Below are 19,817 nucleotides of genomic sequence, written 5' to 3' on the forward strand. Positions count from 1 at the left end.
TATAATAATGATTATTATGATTTAGTTATAGTCGGCTATTGTAACAGTAGCAATAGTAATAGCCTATAATAAATAGCAGCATCAAGCATTATCCTGAAAGCACATAAAACTTTTTTCAATCATTTGATTATGAGATATGATTTCTTTAAGGAAAATGTATTAGTGTTAATGCTGAATGAGCATAATCCTGTGAAAGCAGAGCATTTTACCTTTTAAATGCAATTCATCCCATGGCCCTATGTGTTCCAGAGGCTGAGATATTGAATTTTTCATAGGAGTTTTCAACCAATTGTTCTAATCTCAGAAAACCCTCAGGCATTGGGGACCTTTTCTAAGAACTGGCTTAGGCGCCAATGGGTTAATACTGACCAGAATTACCCATCTCATTCCCTCATTGGTTTGAGAAATACAGTGAGTGGTGGGAAGTGATCATGTACACTCCTAAAACATTTCCTGCTGTCTTTGTATAAGTAGAGGTTTCCCCCACATGTGTGTCTCCTGTGTGAAGCCTCTGGTGGATATTAACCCTCAAGCGACCGGCCTCTTTTTGCGACTAATCTGACCGAGCGGGGTCATTTATGACCCCAAGAAGTTTATATAGAAATACCACTATATAAATTATTTTTTGGGGTTCATTCAAATTTATTTACATCTTTCACATACTTGTCCCTCATCTAAAGCAAAAAAATGAGAATTTGAACATTTTATTGTTTTGCTAAAAATTTGTCAAACTTACATACGTATATGCTAATTATGATGTATGCCCTCATTTGCATATGTAAACATCAATATACAAAAAACATCCAATACATTTTTTTCTTCTCTCATCATCAGTAATCAACTGAGAAAGTTTCATGGTAATATCTATCATTTACATTTTTTAGCCTATTCACTTGTAGTAGTCTTACCACAATAATACAGTATATTTATGCTAATTATGGAAATTGCTAAAAGTGAAACTTTGGGAAACCAAGCTAAATTCTATCCATTAGGCCCATAGATGATATTTCTGCAATAAAACTTTAGGGTACTCAACATTTCTGGGTTCATGAAATTACAAGATCAGAGAAAATGGTAATTTACATAGACAAAACCATGTCTCAAACATATAACCTTATGCACACTCAAATTTTCACTGAAACTTTTTCTGGACATTGTAGCTGTGAAAAGGTGTCTTCCATATGTATTAGAGCAAAGAAATAATTCAACTGATGCTTCAGCCTTTGTATAGCCATATAATAAGGAAAATTCTAAAAACGCCATTGATTTCTACACTGATGACTTGTCTCCTCCCTCTTTGTTCATCAGGATGACTTCCATTTCATATTCTCATCATGTGTCTAGGACCACTGTGCCATTATATCAACAAATATGGAGCAATAACAGAGGAAATGCTACCTGGGTGCCCTCACAATATGCTTTGTTGGCTATCGCAGGGGTACCCTATTTATTTATATAATATATTATTTTAATACTATAAATGTTTATATTATGAATATTTTAGGTCTGCTGATCATGGTCTGCCCCAAGACACAAAATACAAAAACCAGAGTTTGAAAATTACAACAACAATGGACATTAAAATGTTGAGTATCTCATGGATCCTCTCGGGGTCATAAATGACCCCAGAGGTGTTTTGATTATAAATCCCATATAGATGGTCCACACAAAAATCATTCTCCGTATGCACAACATATGTATTGACAAACTCCTAGAAGGACAAGTTTTTCTGATGAAAATTGCAGAAATGGTGTATGAAAATATGTGTCCGGGGTCATAAATGACCCCAGTCGGTCGCTTTAGGGTTAAGGTCTGCTTTCCTCCTAAAGCTTTCTCCACAGTCAGCACATGAGAAGGTTTCTCTACTGTGTGAACGTGTTGGTGAAATATGAGGAGATTCTTAGTCTTAAAGCTCTTGTCACATTGGCTGCAAGCGTACAGCCTCTCTGAAGTGCAACAGCAACTGATTTACTCTCTCAAGTGTGACAACAAGTGTGTCTTAAGGTGAGCAGACTGAGAGAAGCTCTTGTCACACTGACTACAAGCATACGGCCTCTCTCCAGTGTGAATGCGGCGATGTGCATGAAGGCTACCAGACTGAGAGAAACTCTTGTCACACTGACTGCAAGCATACGGCTTCTCTCCAGTGTGAATGCGACGATGTTTGTGGAGTTTAGAAGATGACAAAAAACTCTTTCCACAATCTATGCATGAAAATGGCTTCTCCCCTGTGTGAACGCGTTGGTGCATTTTGAGCTCTGTTTTTGACTTAAAGCTCTTGTCACACTGACTGCAAGCGTACGGCCTTTCTCCAGTGTGAATGCGACGATGTGCAAGGAGAGTAGAATACCGTGAGAAACTCTTTCCACAGTCTTTGCATGAAAATGGTTTCTCCCCTGTGTGAACACGCTGGTGGACTTGGAGCACTGCATTAGTCTTAAAGCTCTTGTCACACTGGCTGCAAACATATGGCTTTTCTCCAGTGTGAATGCGACGATGTGTGTGGAGGGTAGAAGAATGTGAGAAACTCTTTCCACAGTCAGTGCATGAAAATGGTTTCTCCCCTGTGTGAAAGTGCTGGTGATTCTGGAGATGTTCTTTTCTCTTAAAGCTCTTGTCACACTGGCTGCAAACATACGGCTTTTCTCCAGTGTGAATGCGACGATGTGTGTGGAGGTGAGAAGACCGTGAGAAACTCTTTCCACAGTCTTTGCATGAAAATGGTTTCTCCCCTGTGTGAACACGCTGGTGCCTTTGGAGCTCTGCTTTTGACTTAAAGCTCTTGTCACACTGACTGCATGAGTACGGCCTCTCTCCAGTGTGAATAAGGCGATGTATGTTGAGGTGAGAAGACCACAAGAAACTCTTTCCACAGTCAGTGCATGAAAATGGTCTCTCCCCTGTGTGAACATGCTGGTGGATTTGGAGCTCTGCTTTTGACTTAAAGCTCTTGTCACACTGACTGCAAGCGTACGGCTTCTCTCCAGTGTGAATGCGGCGATGCAGCTGGAGGGTAGTAGCCGTTGAGAAAGTCTTTTCACAGTCTAAGCATGAAAATGGATTCTCCCCTGTGTGAACACGGTGGTGGTTTCGGAGATTTTGTTTTGTCCTAAAGCTCTTTTCACACTGATTGCAAGAATACGGCCTCTCTCCAGTATGAATATGATTATGTGTGTGGAGGGTAGAGGAATCTGAGAAACTCTTCCCACAGTCTTTGCATGAAAATGGTTTCTCCCCTGTGTGAACACGCTGGTGATTCTGGAGATGTTCTTTTCTCTTAAAGCTCTCGTCACACTGGCTGCAAGCATACGGCTTCTCTCCAGTGTGAATGCGGCGATGTGCATGAAGGCTACCAGACTGAGAGAAGCTCTTGTCACACTGACTGCAAGCATACGGCTTCTCTCCAGTGTGAATGCGACGATGTTTGTGGAGTTTAGAAGATGACAAAAAACTCTTTCCACAATCTATGCATGAAAATGGCTTCTCCCCTGTGTGAACGCGTTGGTGCATTTTGAGCTCTGTTTTTGACTTAAAGCTCTTGTCACACTGACTGCAAGCGTACGGCCTTTCTCCAGTGTGAATGCGACGATGTGCAAGGAGAGTAGAATACCGTGAGAAACTCTTTCCACAGTCTTTGCATGAAAATGGTTTCTCCCCTGTGTGAACACGCTGGTGGACTTGGAGCACTGCATTAGTCTTAAAGCTCTTGTCACACTGGCTGCAAACATATGGCTTTTCTCCAGTGTGAATGCGACGATGTGTGTGGAGGGTAGAAGAATGTGAGAAAGTTTTTCCACAGTCAGTGCATGAAAATGGTTTCTCCCCTGTGTGAAAGCGCTGGTGATTCTGGAGATGTTCTTTTCTCTTAAAACTCTTGTCACACTGACTGCAAGCGTACGGCTTTTCTCCAGTGTGAATGCGACGATGTGTGTGGAGGTGAGAAGACCGTGAGAAACTCTTTCCACAGTCTGTGCATGAAAATGGTTTTGGCCCTGTGTGAACGCGCTGGTGGCTTTGGAGATTGCTTTTTGTCTTAAAGCTCTGGCCACACTGACTGCAAGGGTACGGCCTCTCTCCAGTGTGAATAAGGCGATGTATGTTGAGGTGAGAAGACCACAAGAAACTCTTTCCACAGTCAGTGCATGAAAATGGTCTCTCCCCTGTGTGAACATGCTGGTGGATTTGGAGCTCTGCTTTTGACTTAAAGCTCTTGTCACACTGACTGCAAGCGTACGGCTTCTCTCCAGTGTGAATGCGGCGATGCAGCTGGAGGGTAGTAGCCGTTGAGAAAGTCTTTTCACAGTCTAAGCATGAAAATGGATTCTCCCCTGTGTGAACACGGTGGTGGTTTCGGAGATTTTGTTTTGTCCTAAAGCTCTTTTCACACTGATTGCAAGAATACGGCCTCTCTCCAGTATGAATATGATTATGTGTGTGGAGGGTAGAGGAATCTGAGAAACTCTTCCCACAGTCTTTGCATGAAAATGGTTTCTCCCCTGTGTGAACACGCTGGTGATTCTGGAGATGTTCTTTTCTCTTAAAGCTCTTGTCACACTGGCTGCAAACATATGGCTTTTCTCCAGTGTGAATGCGACGATGTGTGTGGAGGTTAGAAGACCGTGAGAAACTCTTTCCACAGTCTTTGCATGAAAATGGTTTCACCCCGGTGTGAACATGCTGGTGAATTTGGAGCTCATTTTTTCTCTTAAAGCTCTTGTCACACTGGCTGCAAACATATGGCTTTTCTCCAGTGTGAATGCGACGATGTATGTTGAGGTGAGAAGACTGTGAGAAACTCTTTCCGCAGTCGATGCATGAAAATGGTTTCTCCCCTGTGTGAAAACGCTGGTGGTTCTGGAGACGTTGTTTTCTGTTAAAGCTCTTGCCACACTGACTGCAAGAGTACGGCCTCTCTCCAGTGTGAATAAGGCGATGTATGTTGAGGTAAGAAGACTGCAAGAAACTCTTTCCACAGTCAGTGCATGAAAATGGTTTCTCCCCTGTGTGAACACGTTGGTGCATTTTGAGCTTTGTTTTTGTCTTAAAGCACTTGTCACACTGGCTGCAAACATATGGCTTTTCTCCAGTGTGAATGCGACAATGTGTGTGGAGGTGAGAAGACTGTGAGAAACTCTTTCCACAGTCAGTGCACGAAAATGGTTTCTCCCCTGTGTGAACACGCTGGTGCCTTTGGAGGTCTCCTTTTAACTTGAAGCTCTTATCACACTGGCTGCAAGAGTACGGTCTCTCTCCAGTGTGAATAAGGCGATGTATGTTGAGGTGAGAAGACTGCAAGAAACTCTTTCCACAGTCTTTGCATGAAAATGGTTTCTCCCCTGTGTGAACATGCTGGTGGATTTGGAGCTCATCTTTTCTCTTAAAGCTCTTGTCACACTGACTGCAAGCGTATGGCTTCTCTCCTGTGTGACTGCGGCGATGCAGCTGGAGGGTAGCAGCCGTTGAGAAAGTCTTTTCACAGTCTAAGCAAGAAAATGGTTTCTCCCCTGTGTGAACATGCTGGTGGGCATGGAGGTGTCCTTTTCTCTTAAAGCTCTTGTCACACTGGCTACAAGGGTACGGCCTCTCTCCAGTGTGAATACGATTATGTGTGTGGAGGGTAGAGGAATCTGAGAAACTCTTCCCACAGTCTTTGCATGAAAATGGTTTCTCCCCTGTGTGAACACGCTGGTGGGCATGGAGGTGTCCTTTTCTCTTAAAGCTCTTGTCACACTGGCTGCAAGGGTACGGCCTCTCTGTAGTGAAGGCAGCAGAATGTGTTTTTCCACTAAACTCCGCTCCGCTGGAACTGCAGAGTAGCAGGTGCCCTGTGAAGAGTTAAATGGAAATTAATATTAGTCACAACGGTGTGTGAAGATTTATCCCTGCCACTTTCTGTTCTTTGCAGAGATTATTTAATGCAGTCCGCATCAGCCATTTCTATTACCAGCGTTCTGAGAGAAAAATCGAATTAAACTACGGTAGTCCTGTCCGAAAAGGGCTGAAGACAATAAACATGTCTTTTCCTTCAATACTTGTGTTGCTGCAGATATGAAGATATTCATTTGGAAACAATTAAAAAAACACTTCCATAGCTCCATCATGGGAAACACTTCAGAAAACAACAACACAGAACTTCAGCAACATCATTGAAACTGCCACAGATTTCATGTCTTAAGGGCCTGTGTACATTTCACAGAATTCTGGCTGCTTTACGCTGCCATGCACCCCATCCAGGCCCCAGAGGAAGGTAGGCCGAGGCAACCCAGCATTTTATACAGGGACTGTCTGTCATTAACCCATTTGATCTAAACAACTCTGGGTCAAACACACATCACAAATAATTAATTTAGGAGTGATTCTACGATTCGACTGCACTTTTAAGTCCATGGATTTTATTTGCCAATTCCACTAACTATTAACTGCATCCAATGATGTTTTGGACATTAGGGTCAAAGACGAAACAGGGTTTTCAGGACTCAAAAAAATTAAACTGTTCCCTGACACCGCTTTTCAACTTTTTTGGGTACATTGGAGTGTAGAGTGATTAAGTTTATTATTTTCTGTTCAGAAAATAGTAAGGACAGTGCTTAATTTGAGGGGGAGCTAGCTCCGGAACCTCAGACAAGAGCTCCGGAACCTTGGATGGAACCTCAGGGAGAGACATCACAGACCCCCCTCGCGGGGAGGGGCACCCAATCCTCTGCGCTCCGAGACCTCCCGCCTGACAAATTAAGCAGTGAGTAAGGAACATGCATTTTTACCCTATTTTTACCCATAAAATGTCATTCAGTGTAATACGGTGTTAAACAGTTGGTAATGCAAAAAACATAGATGACGTTAAAAAACTGAAATAAGCTACATAACATAGTAAAGGGCTATATTTAAAGTCTTCATCAAACCTAAAATTTTCTAGTAAAAGGCATTTGGAAATATTTTTTGTAGTGATTGTAGTCTTTCACCAAGTGCATTTTACCCATTTGGCTTCAAGAAGTTTTTCCACTGAAAACAAAATCAGTTCAAAATACACAATTATTAATTTGTTGTATGCCCCCGCATGTGTTGTGCTAAACAAATAAGTTTTCTAAGAATTTGACTTTATTTTCACATAAAAATGTGCATTTCACTGAATGACCACAACTATTACACTGAATGACGCCTTGGCAAAAAAAGCCTATATAAACAGCTACTTTTCATTGCTATCATATTGATACCATCATACTACAGTACTCAACGTCCTGAATGAGTGACAACAGCAATAAATGGAGTCAAATAATTGGTAATTTACTTAATATTGGGGCATTAAAACGTGTTTTGAAGAACTTCTAAGATCACAAGCTTAGAAGTAGGCTACTATGTAGGCCTAAAACAATAAAAAAGAAAATGTCTGTTAACCTGCATATTTCGGGGATTGCGACTTAGGGTGTTCTGATAATTCACTTCCAAGATCCCAGAATCGACCCAGTAATATGATTGCTACATGGTAGTAACAAGGTTATAAATGGTAATAACAATAAAAGTCATAATTTCAAGTAGTATCATTATATTATTGTATCTTAATAATATTGCTACTTGGGTGGTTGACGTTTAAGGGCGTAACGCAAAAAAAAAAAAAAGTTTTTCAAATTCCCGAAAAAAATGATGGATAAAAATTGGAAAAAAATAGAAAAAAATAAAGCACTTAGTGGTCTGACGAATTTCACCTTATTTTTTGCCATTTTTGGGAAAATGTGTCCTGCATCAACACATAGCATAGGCATGTCACACCGCAGGAAAATGGAGTCACACCACAGGGAATTCACTGCATTATGGCCATTTTAATCCTTTTGTATACATGACTGACATCTGAGCTCATGCTAACTTGATAATGATATTGTGTTTAATCTTAATATGTGTTTTCATTAATAGAAAACCTTTTTTTCCTCCTATAAGAGCAGTGACACCACAGGACACCATAAAATGAACCTAAGCATTGCGTGACAGAAAGATTGCAATATGAAGACATATTAAGAGGTTAAGAGTCACCTTAAACTTCCACAGCACTCTCCAATAACTGAGGTACTGACTGGTTAGGAGCCAGTCTTTAAGACCCTTGTAGTTGGCCTTGCAGCTGCCCATTCACAAACATTGACATACATGTCACCCCACAGGACGCAATTTGTGTTACGAAATTGAACTTGCAGTTAATATTACTGTCTTGAGTTTTTTCCACATTCACATATCTTAATCTAAAGTTAAGATTTATGCAATCATGCCAAATGCTTCATACATTATTCAAAATGTTGTTGGTTAATTTATATATATATTATTATATTGTTTCATTAATGTTACAGTCACACCGCAGGAAATTTGACATATAAACCTTTACATAAATCTTAATAAAAATGTTTCTTCTCATCTAAGACTAATATGAAACATAATGTACCACATCTTCTTTCATTGACATTTGTTTTTTAAAGGAAAATAACAGTTTTGTAGGTTTTTAACCAATGTTATGAAAAAACAAGGCGTCACGTCTCCCACCCACTTATATTGCTGTTTTGATTCTTAATATACAATTATGAACTGATTATACTGAATGAAATGGCCCTTACACTGCATTTCACTGAATGACATCTCTTACACTGAAGGATGACCAAATAACTTACTTTTCACCTCATTTTTACCTTTTTACAAGCACACAGTTAGCCACCTACATAAAACAATGACTTTGACCCACAATGTTTACTATGTCTATTTAGAAAATGTGCTTGTTTGGATGAATATCTGAGTATAAAAGTATTTTTTGACATTTCACTGAATGACATCTGTTTTTGTGGACGTTGTAACCACAAGATAAAAATACAGAATTTTCAACTATTGAAGAAGAAGACTCTCCCTTTGCATCATCACTCAAGGGGGTCCCAAGGGTCCTTTTGATGATGTCACATATTGTTGTGTGACTATCACTTTTTATTATGATTTCAAAGCACCATGTTGATCTTATTATACTGAATGACATCTAAGGAATTGAAAATCCAGACAAAAGTCCCCAGGTGATTTGAATATCAAAACAAAATAGTAGTGAAACGTGCTTTTAATACAATAACAACACTTCTAGAATTATGCCCAGAGAGTGAAAAAAGAATTTTGTCTGTCATTTTGCATAAATATTCAAGGATGTATTGGTGAGTTTTAAGTTCGGACCATTACACTGAATGACATTTTTGCACTTTACGAGATTATTTCAAACATACATTGACAATTATTTTTCTTTAAATGTTACTGAAATGAGAGAACAGACTATGCTGTTTATGAGCACAACATTCAAAATTCATTTATTTACTTTTTTGATAGTTAAATGAGTGCGGAACAAAAAAAAATGCCCGTCTCGTCTTTGACCCATTAGCACACATTTATCTTTCATATAATACAGAAAGTGTAGACATGGCATTATTTCCCTCAGCAAAAATGAATATTTAATACTGGTTTTGGGCGTTTTCATGCCGTCCTGTTTTCCAAATGTCAGATTCAGTCTTCATATTAGCATGTAAAGAAACTTGTTTTGCCCAAGCAATTGCAAATGTTGATTCACAGTAATCATCACAATATGAGAAAACTGTCACAAAGACCACTGTCCTTTCCATTATACATGAAATTTGCCATATTGTGTGTGTCCACGAAAACTGTGTTAACCGTGTCACGGTCTGAAACCCCCTCCATAAATCAGTAAGGGTTTGGTCTTAGGCCATACGAATAACATCATGTGATGTCATAACCTCTTTGGCAGGATATGGAAAGACTTTTTGGAAAATTTTGAGCTCCATCCTTCCATAATTTAATCCATTCTTTTTCATGTTCTCATTGCGGGAAAAGTGCCTGTCAACTGTGTTATCAACATACAGTGCCATGAGAAAGTTTGGGCACCCTTTTGGAAAATCGTGACATCGGTTTATTTCTCGTTGAACTTTTAAAGAAGCAACTTCATTTTAACACATATTAAACTGTAGGGAAAGAGACACATTTCAGCAGTGGAAGAATTTTCATAGGTGTAATAGAAAGAATTTTATGTGGATTTAAACAAAAATATGCGTGTGCATAAATATGGGCACCCCAAATAAGGTATACTATTAATATGAAGTAGAGCTCACCTTTGCAGCACAAACTGGTTTTAATGACTTTGGAATCCCATCAGTCACCAAGACAGACATGATTGGTCATTAAAATGTTATTTATCATACATAATAGCAGACGAGGCTTGTCCTAAGTTCTGTCTTGGAGAGTGAAATATGGTGGGCTGTGAACAAACTGTAGTTTGTTGAAAAATAGTTAAAAGGGCATGGCTTAAGGATGGTAAGAATGGCAACAGGCACACTACAGAACACCTCCACAGAATTACAAGACCATAGCTGCTGATAGTGCTGACTTAAGCTGGGCTTACACTATGCGACTTTTGCCCCGATTTTGCCCCGATTTGGCACTCGCACGACTTTTTGAGAGTCGGGCCGATTTCTTGCTCAATCGCAGGTCAATCGTGAGTCTTGCATCGTGCAGTGTACATGGGGTAACGACAAGCGATTTCGCCTCACGATCGTGCAATCGCAGGGTCGCAAGAAAATCAAAACGGTTTGAAATTCTGGTCGTGGCTCGTGCGTAAATCTCACAGTTAAAGCAGTGCTACGACCCGATTTGACAATTAACATGCACAGATTAATAGGGCCGTGCGATTCACTGTTGAGTGCGACCTCATCTCCACCTCAGGTGCGCATGTTCCCTCCTCTGCAGACCGGGGAAACATGCCTGTCGCGTCGTAAGGTGGAACATTTCCCTCGCATCCGACTGTTGGCTCGTGTAGTGTGAGGACGTGAGTCGTGAGATGTGAACTTTTAAACAGTGAAATTCCATCGTGCAGTGTGAGCAGAAACTTAAGACCCACGAGTGAAAATATCGCACAGTGTATGCCGGGCTTTAGACATGGGTCCTTCCACGCATATTTTTCACAAGGCAAACGCTCATTGGATAGGTGATGCATAAAAAGGCTGTCCTGTGTATCCATTGTGACGACCCCTTGTGCCATCTCCAGGCTGTGGCATGTTAGTGCACAGCAGAGCCATGGCCTGATTAGGCTAATTGTAATTACCTCCACCTGCGGGCAGGTGTAGGCTTTAAAAGCCATCCTCTCCCTCTCTCTCATTAGGCACTCTGACCTCAAACTCACCACTGGCTCTTTCTCGCTCTCTTCACTTCTATACCCTCACTCTTTTGATTCTTTCTTTACAGCTCACATATTGATACTGATGCACACATTGCATACATCATTCACTCTCACACACCCGTTCATTCATTCCCCTAGACACCTGTTTCATTGATTATTGTGGTTCAATAAAAATATCATTGAACTTTGAATCTTTGTGTGGTCTCCTCTTCATGTTCCGCCCTCAAAACGAGCTGGGGTCGTAACATGAATTGGGGTTCTCGTCAGGGATCCTGTCTGGTATTGCGCTGGGTGCTGTGCTTTCATTCAGGTGAGAACGCTGTTCTTAATTAACTAGGTAGGCCTATTCAGTCTCTGGTTTAGGAAGAGTGCTTCAGCTTGGCTCTGCCTCTCCTTCGAAGTACTGTTTGTTGTTTTGATCTGTTTGTAAGTTTGTTGTTTTTAGAGGTAAATCCGATCGGGAATTTACATTCCTGTCGGGGGCACGCTTCGTGCAATCTTGTATTGCATCGAGTTCATGCGTTAACCAGTCGCCCCGAGGTCGGCAAGCCTCCGAAGACTAGCTAGGCAAAGCAAGTTTTCTTGTGCAGGACAGGTCGCCAGAGGACTATAGATGTAACCATACCCTGTGAATTTCAGCGAAGCAGCGTTCTCATCTGGATGCAGGTGGAGTTATTTGGCCTTGCCAGCTGGATTGGTGAGTGAATTTTGTTTGTCAGTTAGTGGGCTGTGTTGCGCTTGCTTGCTTACGGTTGTGTTGTGTTGGGTTGGAACGCGTGGTCTATTTTTAGCTCCATTTAGCGTTCGTAATTGTGTAACCCTCTTTCTGCTGTTTTTGCAAGCTGCGCGTAGGCTGTAGGAGTTACTCTGAAGGAGGTGGCCTCTCCTACTGTAATTGTAACTTGGCCTGTTGAGTGATTGTGCAGACATACTGCGCTGCTGTAGTGTCTGGGTTAATTGGTCAGTAGCGTTGTATTTTCTAAGTGTCACATAATCGTGAACTTGTTTGAGTAATACATAAGCGCTTGGTGCAGCTGCTGTCCTTTGTTGGAGAGGATATTTTGTTTGCCAGTGGTGGTTTTGTGCCTCATTTTCTTTCTTTCTTTTTTTTGTGCGAGTGTCCTCTTGATCAAATGAATCACTGTATTTGGCGTTAGTCAGCTGTATAGCTCCGTCATTTTGTTGATTAATTGAAATTGAATGCTATCCTGGAGTTCTTCTTTGAAGTGATGGTATCTGTTGATGAATTTATTGCTCAGCCATCTTTGGAGCTGCTGTCAGCTTTGACCAAAGATCAGCTCCTGGCTGTAGCAGAGCACTATGGCTTAACCATAAGTGCTAAAGAGAAGAAGACAAAGGACAAATTGGTTGACTCCATCAAGCGTCAACTAATTGCTCATTCCATTATTAAAAAGGAGTTGGAGGATGAGCATGTTGAGGATGACGACGACGATGATGATGATGATGATGACCATGATGGTAATGATGATGATGGTGGTGGTGGTGTGTTCTCAGAGGAGAAAGAGGTGACTGCTAGTACTGCAGCTTCACCTGACATGGAGCAACCGGTTAATGAGGATAAGGGGTTGCAGTTTGAGAAGCCAAAAAGCGAAATTGATTCAAGGGCCATAAGCCTGCATGAGAAGGAGCTAGAGCTAGAGCTCCGTAAACTGGAGTTGCACCAACAGTTAGAGCTCCAACGTATGGCCAACGATCATGCACTGGCTATGAGGAGACTTGAGTTGGAAGTGAAGCTACCTTCTGTGCCTTCCTCAAAGCCTGCTTCTCCTCCTTCCTCTTCTGACTCAAAATTTGATGTTTGTAAAAATATTCGTCTTGTTCCCACCTTTACTGAGAAGGATGTAGACAAATATTTCAATCATTTTGAGAGAGTTGCTGCCACTTTAAACTGGCCCAAGGATGTGTGGACCCTCTTACTTCAATGTGTTTTCACTGGAAAGGCAAGAGAGGTGTTCTCGGCTTTACCCATAGCTGAGGCCCAGGATTATGACAAAGTGAAGGAAACTGTCATGCATGTCTATGAGCTAGTCCCTGAGGCATACCGTCAGAGGTTCCGAGATGCTAGAAAGCCGGATCAGCAGACGTATATAGAACATTCACGTGAAAAGGAGCGTCTGTTCGATAGGTGGTGCAGCGCACAGTGTGCTAAAACTAAGGAAGACCTTAGAGAACTTCTGCTTCTTGAAGACTTTATGAATGGTCTTCCTGATCCTGTCGCTGTACACCTCAAGGAACATGAAGTTAACACCTTAGAACAAGCTGCTGTCTTAGCTGACAAATACGTTCTGACTCATAAAGACATGTCTGATGGCCGCTGGCCTAAACCCCAGGGTAAGTTTTTCCCCAAGAGAAAACCACCTAGTGGTGTTTACACTGCCTATCCCATAACCTGCTTCAATTGTCACAAGGTTGGCCATAAAGCCAGTGACTGTTTTGATCTCAAAAACCCCGAACCTGCAGGCCTGATAACCACGTGTGGCACTGGGCTGGTTGCTTTGCAGAGTGATGGAGTTACAAAGAGCTCATGTCTGGCTGCTAAAATGAGTAAAGGGAGGGGTCCTACTGATTATAATCCTTTCATATCTCATGGCTTTGTCTCACTGTCTGGCCAGTCCCCTGTCAGTGTTCCTGTGCGCATACTGAGGGATACTGGGGCTGACCAGTCATTTTTGCTGTCTGGAGTTTTACCACTTTCAGAGCGTTCACACATTGGAAAGGTTGCTGTGAAGGGCTTTGAAATGTCTCCTAGGTGTGTGCCACTGCACCGTGTCCACCTAGTGTCGGAATTGGTCACTGCTGATGTGCCTGTTGGCATTTGTAAATCTCTCCCTGTAGCTGGGGTCTCTTTCATTTTGGGAAATGATTTGGCTGGGGCTAAGGTCTGGCCTAATTCAAATGTATTGTCTCATGATGTGTCCCCAGCGTGTGTGGTGTGGTCTGCGGTTGCAGGTGCAGATATTGCTTATTCACCATTACCGGTGCTGAAGCGCAGGCGTAGGCAACGAAAGAAAAGTAGGCCTGCTGAGAGTGCCCAGCTGGGTAAAATACAGGTTAAGATTTCTGATGGTGTTGAACCTTGTAACGTCAATCCTGTACAAACGGTGAAATGTGGATTTGGTCAGGTGTGGAAACCTGGCAATGTAGCGGGGAGGTACTACTCCCAGCATACACGGAGAATGCATCGGCCCACCGGTGGGAAAGACCACGTTGTGACCGCTGCATCATCTCGTGTTTAAGTATTTTTGGTGTTGTTTTTCTGAGGTGTGTTTCTCACATGTTTGCATGCTTCCATCCAGCTTCCCAAGGATCCAGGATGTTGGATGGATGTGAAGTATGTTTGTTTTTTTGTTGTTGAGGTTGTAGCCAACCTCTTTTAGGGAGGGAGGTGTGACGACCCCTTGTGCCATCTCCAGGCTGTGGCATGTTAGTGCACAGCAGAGCCATGGCCTGATTAGGCTAATTGTAATTACCTCCACCTGCGGGCAGGTGTAGGCTTTAAAAGCCATCCTCTCCCTCTCTCTCATTAGGCACTCTGACCTCAAACTCACCACTGGCTCTTTCTCGCTCTCCTCACTTCTATACCCTCACTCTTTTGATTCTTTCTTTACAGCTCACATATTGATACTGTGTTGTTGTATGTTAGGTTTACATTTATAGTGGCTGTTCCTTATTCTTAACAATGACCTAATAGGCAAGCACATGGCCGAGTTATTCAGAATAGGGAAAAGACCTGGAACATGACCTTGACCTTGACCTTTTAAGGACTATACTGACACTATTACTGACACAAAATAGTCATGGCAATATCAGCAAATAACTCCTCATACCATAATTGAGAATGTGTTTCTCATTTTTACAATGAAAGTCTATTGACTTTCTTCACAATAGCAAATTTGACCTTGGCAATGATCTTTTAAGGTCACAATCACACATTCTCCTCATGAAATTGTCAGAAATGATTTCCTCTCCAAAAATTGGTCAGAATTGATGTATGGCATGTGTATAAACAGTTTAAAAGTAAAAAACACAGGTTTTTGTCATAGGCGATGGCGGCCATATTTGGCGGCCATATTGTGAAAAATCTGGCACTATGGTGGACGAGCACCTCCGTGATTTTTAATGTCTAGGAACCCACTAACTCAATTCCAGTGAGAAACGCCCCCAACTCAAAATTGCGAACGGGTCTACATGGATGGCCCAGGACTATTATGCAGAAAGCTTATCTGGACAAGCTAAAAGCATTTTGGCAAATCATAAGTGTGGTCAGATGAGACTGAGCTAGAGTTATTTGACCTTAACAATGGGAGGTGGACATGGCAAACAATGCACCCATACATTCTATGACCTCTGGTCTAAAACATACCCTACTATAGGTCTGTATGGATAGTATACACACTGTAAAACCTATTACAGTTAAGGGCCTTGCTAATTCTTTTCAAATAGCATATTTTTTTAAAAGAATGTTCAAGTGTCAGTCACAAAATTAGAGCTGAGCAGAGTTTGGACTTTCCAGCAGGACAGTGTTTGCACTGCACTGATCAAAATTCAACAATGAGTTAATGCAAAACAACAAGTACAATGTCTTGAAATGGTCATACCAATCTTGAGATATCACCATCATTGAAAAAGAATTAATTTATTTAAAACAGGATGTCGAAAGAAGACAGATGAGTAACCTGACTGAATTAGAGGGGTTCTGGATAGAATAATTGGCAACTATTCAGTAGCACCATGCAGTCGGAACTTGTCTTCTTGTATAGCAAGTATCCAAAGGCCATTAGATCAGCAAAGGTGAGTTCTACTTCATATTAATGGTAGGGTGCCCATATTTATGCACACGCATATTTTTGTTTAAATCCACATAAAATTCTTTCTATAACACCTATGAAAATTCTTCCACTGCTGAAATGTTTCTCTTTCCCTACAGTTTAACATATGTTAAAAGGAAGTTGCTACTTTAAAAGCTCAACGAGAAATAAACCGATGTAATGATTTTCCAAAAGGGTGCCCAAACTTTCTCATGGCACTGTATTCATAAGAATCTCAATTAGAAATCACATGTAGAAAAACACAGATAAAGCATACAAATACATGAATTGATTAAGGTGTTGTGGTGGAACCTCTGAGGTCCTCAGTTGGGCCTAGAAAAAATAATGTTTTGGTTCTGGTTGCCGACCGACCCTATCATTTTTTGTGCGACCCAAAAAATGTTTTTTGAGTTTTTGGAATCCTCAAAAAAATATAGATGTTGTGTGGACGGTTGTTCATATAGACAAGACACAACACGTTTCTTCATTCCCATAACTCGCCATCTCTCACTTTCTACCTGCCTGTAAGTTACTGAATTTGCATCGCATGACTATCCACGTAGGAGCAACACACACGCGCGCGCCATAAGGGCCGCCGGCTTGATATTAGAAAACCCCAAATGTCACTGCAGAGTTGCGCACCTACCCGGTCACGTTGTAGGCTAGTTATTATGCTACAACATGCTAATTGGTAGTCGTTGTAGCTCGTAAGTTTTTAACAACTTGCCTCATAGCGTTCTTGCAGACTAATAGCTTACGATGTAGGATTTGGGAACCTGGCGAAAATGCCTGTCAAATAATAAGTCAGCCTGACCACCCGCCTCGAAATGCATCACACAGACAACATTATGAGTATCCACGATTTTTGAATGTATTGATATTGTCTCGTCGTGTTAGAAAAGGGCTTTCATTCAGTCGCGCTGCATGTTCGACGAGATGCATTTCGTTATAGCAATACTTAAGTAGCACTGTCAATACCTTGGAAATAAGTTAACACGAGAGAAGGGAAATGCTTTGCCCAAGTTTTCCTTCATTCTTTTATTTACCACAAGGCTTGGTTAACCAAGAAGTCCGTTGGCCTGCGCCCGTTATTCTCTCTCTTTCTCTCTCTCTCTCTCTACCATTGCACAGGAGCAGGGCGCCTGTCACTGTCTCACTCCGCACCTCCTCCAAATAATGAAATTGAAATGAACGATGATGTCGCCACAAATATGACTGTTCGATGAAGACCTAGGACTACTACAGTTTCCTACAATAATGATTTAATGGCAATGACGATGTTGCCCCTCAATCACCCTTCATTAAAACATTCGCCTCAGGTGTCTACATCCTCGCGTAAAACAAAAAAGTGAGTAAATAGAATGTTTGCAAGCCAGAACCTTCATCCCAATGAAAATATGGTCTACAACGGATGATGGAAAGGAATCAAAAAAGTAAACGGGACATATGCCTACATGAGTTAAAATAGCAGTGTCAGGCAACTGTCAGCTGGACAAGTTTGGCCAGAAACGATAGGCTATGTATCATATTCTAATTTCGGTGACGGTCAGTATAATTGCCTCATTTTGCTTATTATATTTCATTGTAACTTTAGCTGTAGGCCTCACTCCACTATCGTCCTTGGCATTGTTCCAACAACGTTTATGACGAAATCTGGCGGGGGGGTGTGGGGGGTGTCGGACATAAAAAAAAATTGAAAAAAAAAAATTGAAAAAAAAAATAAAATTCCGACCGACCCATGACCAAAGCTGACAACCAACCGGAACCAAACTTTTATTTTTCTTAGGCCTTAGCACAACACCATAAAAATGGCTGAAATGTCAAGCCGTGTTACCGTCAATGGTGTTACAATTAGCTATGACAGTTGAGGAGGAGTATGTTTTTGCCAATTTATCAACAAATTGACAGACAAACAAACAAAATAATTTGTGTTCTAGGGAGATGGGTTTGTCTGCTCTGTTTTTTCTCTTAAAAAAGTACCGACTTGTTCCGCTGCACTGTTGACCGTAACACAGTTGAGTAACACGGTTGACTGTTTTGAAAGTGTTTTTGTGCTATTGATTCCTTAGGTGTTGGAAAAATCCTATGAACAGACACTAGGGATTATCTCTGGAGAAGGAAGTCTTGTGTAAGGAGGGTGACTACATTCAAATCAGACGTTACAGGGATTTATAATGAAAAATGCGTCAGTCTGTATCACAGTGAATCATAAAATCCTTCTTATGAAGCTCAATCACATTTTCTATATCAGTTGCACAGATTAATGACAACATTATTGCTAAGAGAGATAAGCACTTTCAAACGTATGTTGTTTCAACTCTGTAGTATTGTTGTTTGAAATGACATAGTATTTGTCCATAACACTGTTGACAAAATAATCAAGCAAATGTTCGCTTTCATTAGAGTTATCAAATGATTTAAGATTAAGCTTGGCAATTTGTTTGTTTGGAAACTTAAATACACTATGTAAACATCTAGGTCACTTAGTTGAAAACAAATACTGATAATTGACATTTTGCTTCCCCCCGCCCCCTCCCCTCCACCCCTTCATATTTGAAATTAGAATTTTAAAACACATCTGTGGTTTTGGGCAAAAGAAGCGTTTGGTGAGCAAAGTGTGACGTTTCATCACATTAATATAATATATAACATTTCCATAATTCTTTGTGTCATGTGACAAGAAAGTCCATTTTTGCATGTTCTGCAGTTCAGTATGCATTATTAAATGTTATTTTTGATATTTGAATTTTGAATAAATGTTAAAAAAAAAAAAAAAGTCTCAAAGCTTTCTGACTTGCAGTTGTAACATACTTTATGTAACCAGTTCCGATCTCGGATCTTTCGATACAGCTGTGAACTGTGGTGACCACAGACTAGTTCAAAATGATACTTATACACGTGTTTGAGTAAAATTAACATTGCTGTTTCACTCTATTAACTACCGACAATATTTCCTCTGAATTTCACATTAAAATGTGTAATTTGGAGTTTATTTGTATTTATGTCTTACCAGATCTCTTCCTTGGCTCGGCATCTCTGTGGTTCTCTTCATCGTTCTCCTGCCGTCCTTGTGGTCTACAGCAGTCCACCAGCACTACAGATACGCTCCTCAGACTGTACAGAGAACGCAGGGTCTCCTCGCTGTCCTCTTTTAAGCCCCTCAGCTGAAGTGGAGAACCGGGGAACTGCTCTGTCTCTTCTCCTTCTATGTTCAGCTGTTCTGAAGAACCAGGGAACTCTTCTCTCTCTTCTTTTACGTTCAGCTGGGATGGAGAACCAGGGAATTCTTCTCTCTCTTCTTCTATGTTCAGTTGTTCTGAAAATCAGCTAATCTGAACTCCTCCGTCTCTTCTTTGATGTTCCTCATCATCTGAAGTGGAGAGTTGACTTCTGCAGAGGGCATCTAAGAAGTGTTCTACAGACTTTGAAACTGGACAGAAAAATCATGACAATTACTGGCAAAGTTTGTCTCCTTTTACATTTGCAATCCAACCTCACAGTAATGGCGGTGCAAGCCTAAACCAGCATGCTAGGAACAAGGTAATGAGTGTAGAAGCTTAAACCAGCAGGACCATGGACAGTAGTATCTGTATTATTTGATGGCTTAAATTTTAATGTGTAGACCAGGGGTTCCCAACTTTTTTCAACTTGGGGCCCACTCGAAATTGTCAAAAATGTTCGGGGGCCACCTCTGACCCAATTAAGAATAATAATTTGACACCCCTGTCCTAACCCCTCAACCATGAACTCCCTTGCGGCCCCACAAGGGCTCCCTCGTCCTCCACTTTGAAAACCCA

At 41.2% G+C, this 19,817-nt stretch overlaps 2 protein-coding genes across 2 annotated transcripts in view; both read right to left on the reverse strand.

Annotated features, from left to right (window-relative positions):
* Nucleotides 1-19,817, reverse strand: part of LOC134464139 (oocyte zinc finger protein XlCOF6-like) — a 55,567-nt gene that overhangs the window by 16,315 nt on the left and 19,435 nt on the right. The gene's annotated exons all lie outside the window — the stretch shown is intronic.
* On the reverse strand, nucleotides 1,530-19,343 carry LOC134464326 (zinc finger protein 721-like; the record flags this gene model as incomplete). The annotated part of the gene is made up of 3 exons (XM_063217793.1): nucleotides 1,530-2,838; nucleotides 2,923-5,825; nucleotides 19,031-19,343. Coding segments are annotated over 3 exons (4,086 nt in total), but the record flags the coding sequence as incomplete, so codon positions are not given.

Source organism: Engraulis encrasicolus, chromosome 15, assembly GCF_034702125.1.
Source record: "Engraulis encrasicolus isolate BLACKSEA-1 chromosome 15, IST_EnEncr_1.0, whole genome shotgun sequence".
Classification (NCBI taxonomy): Eukaryota; Metazoa; Chordata; class Actinopteri; order Clupeiformes; family Engraulidae; genus Engraulis; species Engraulis encrasicolus.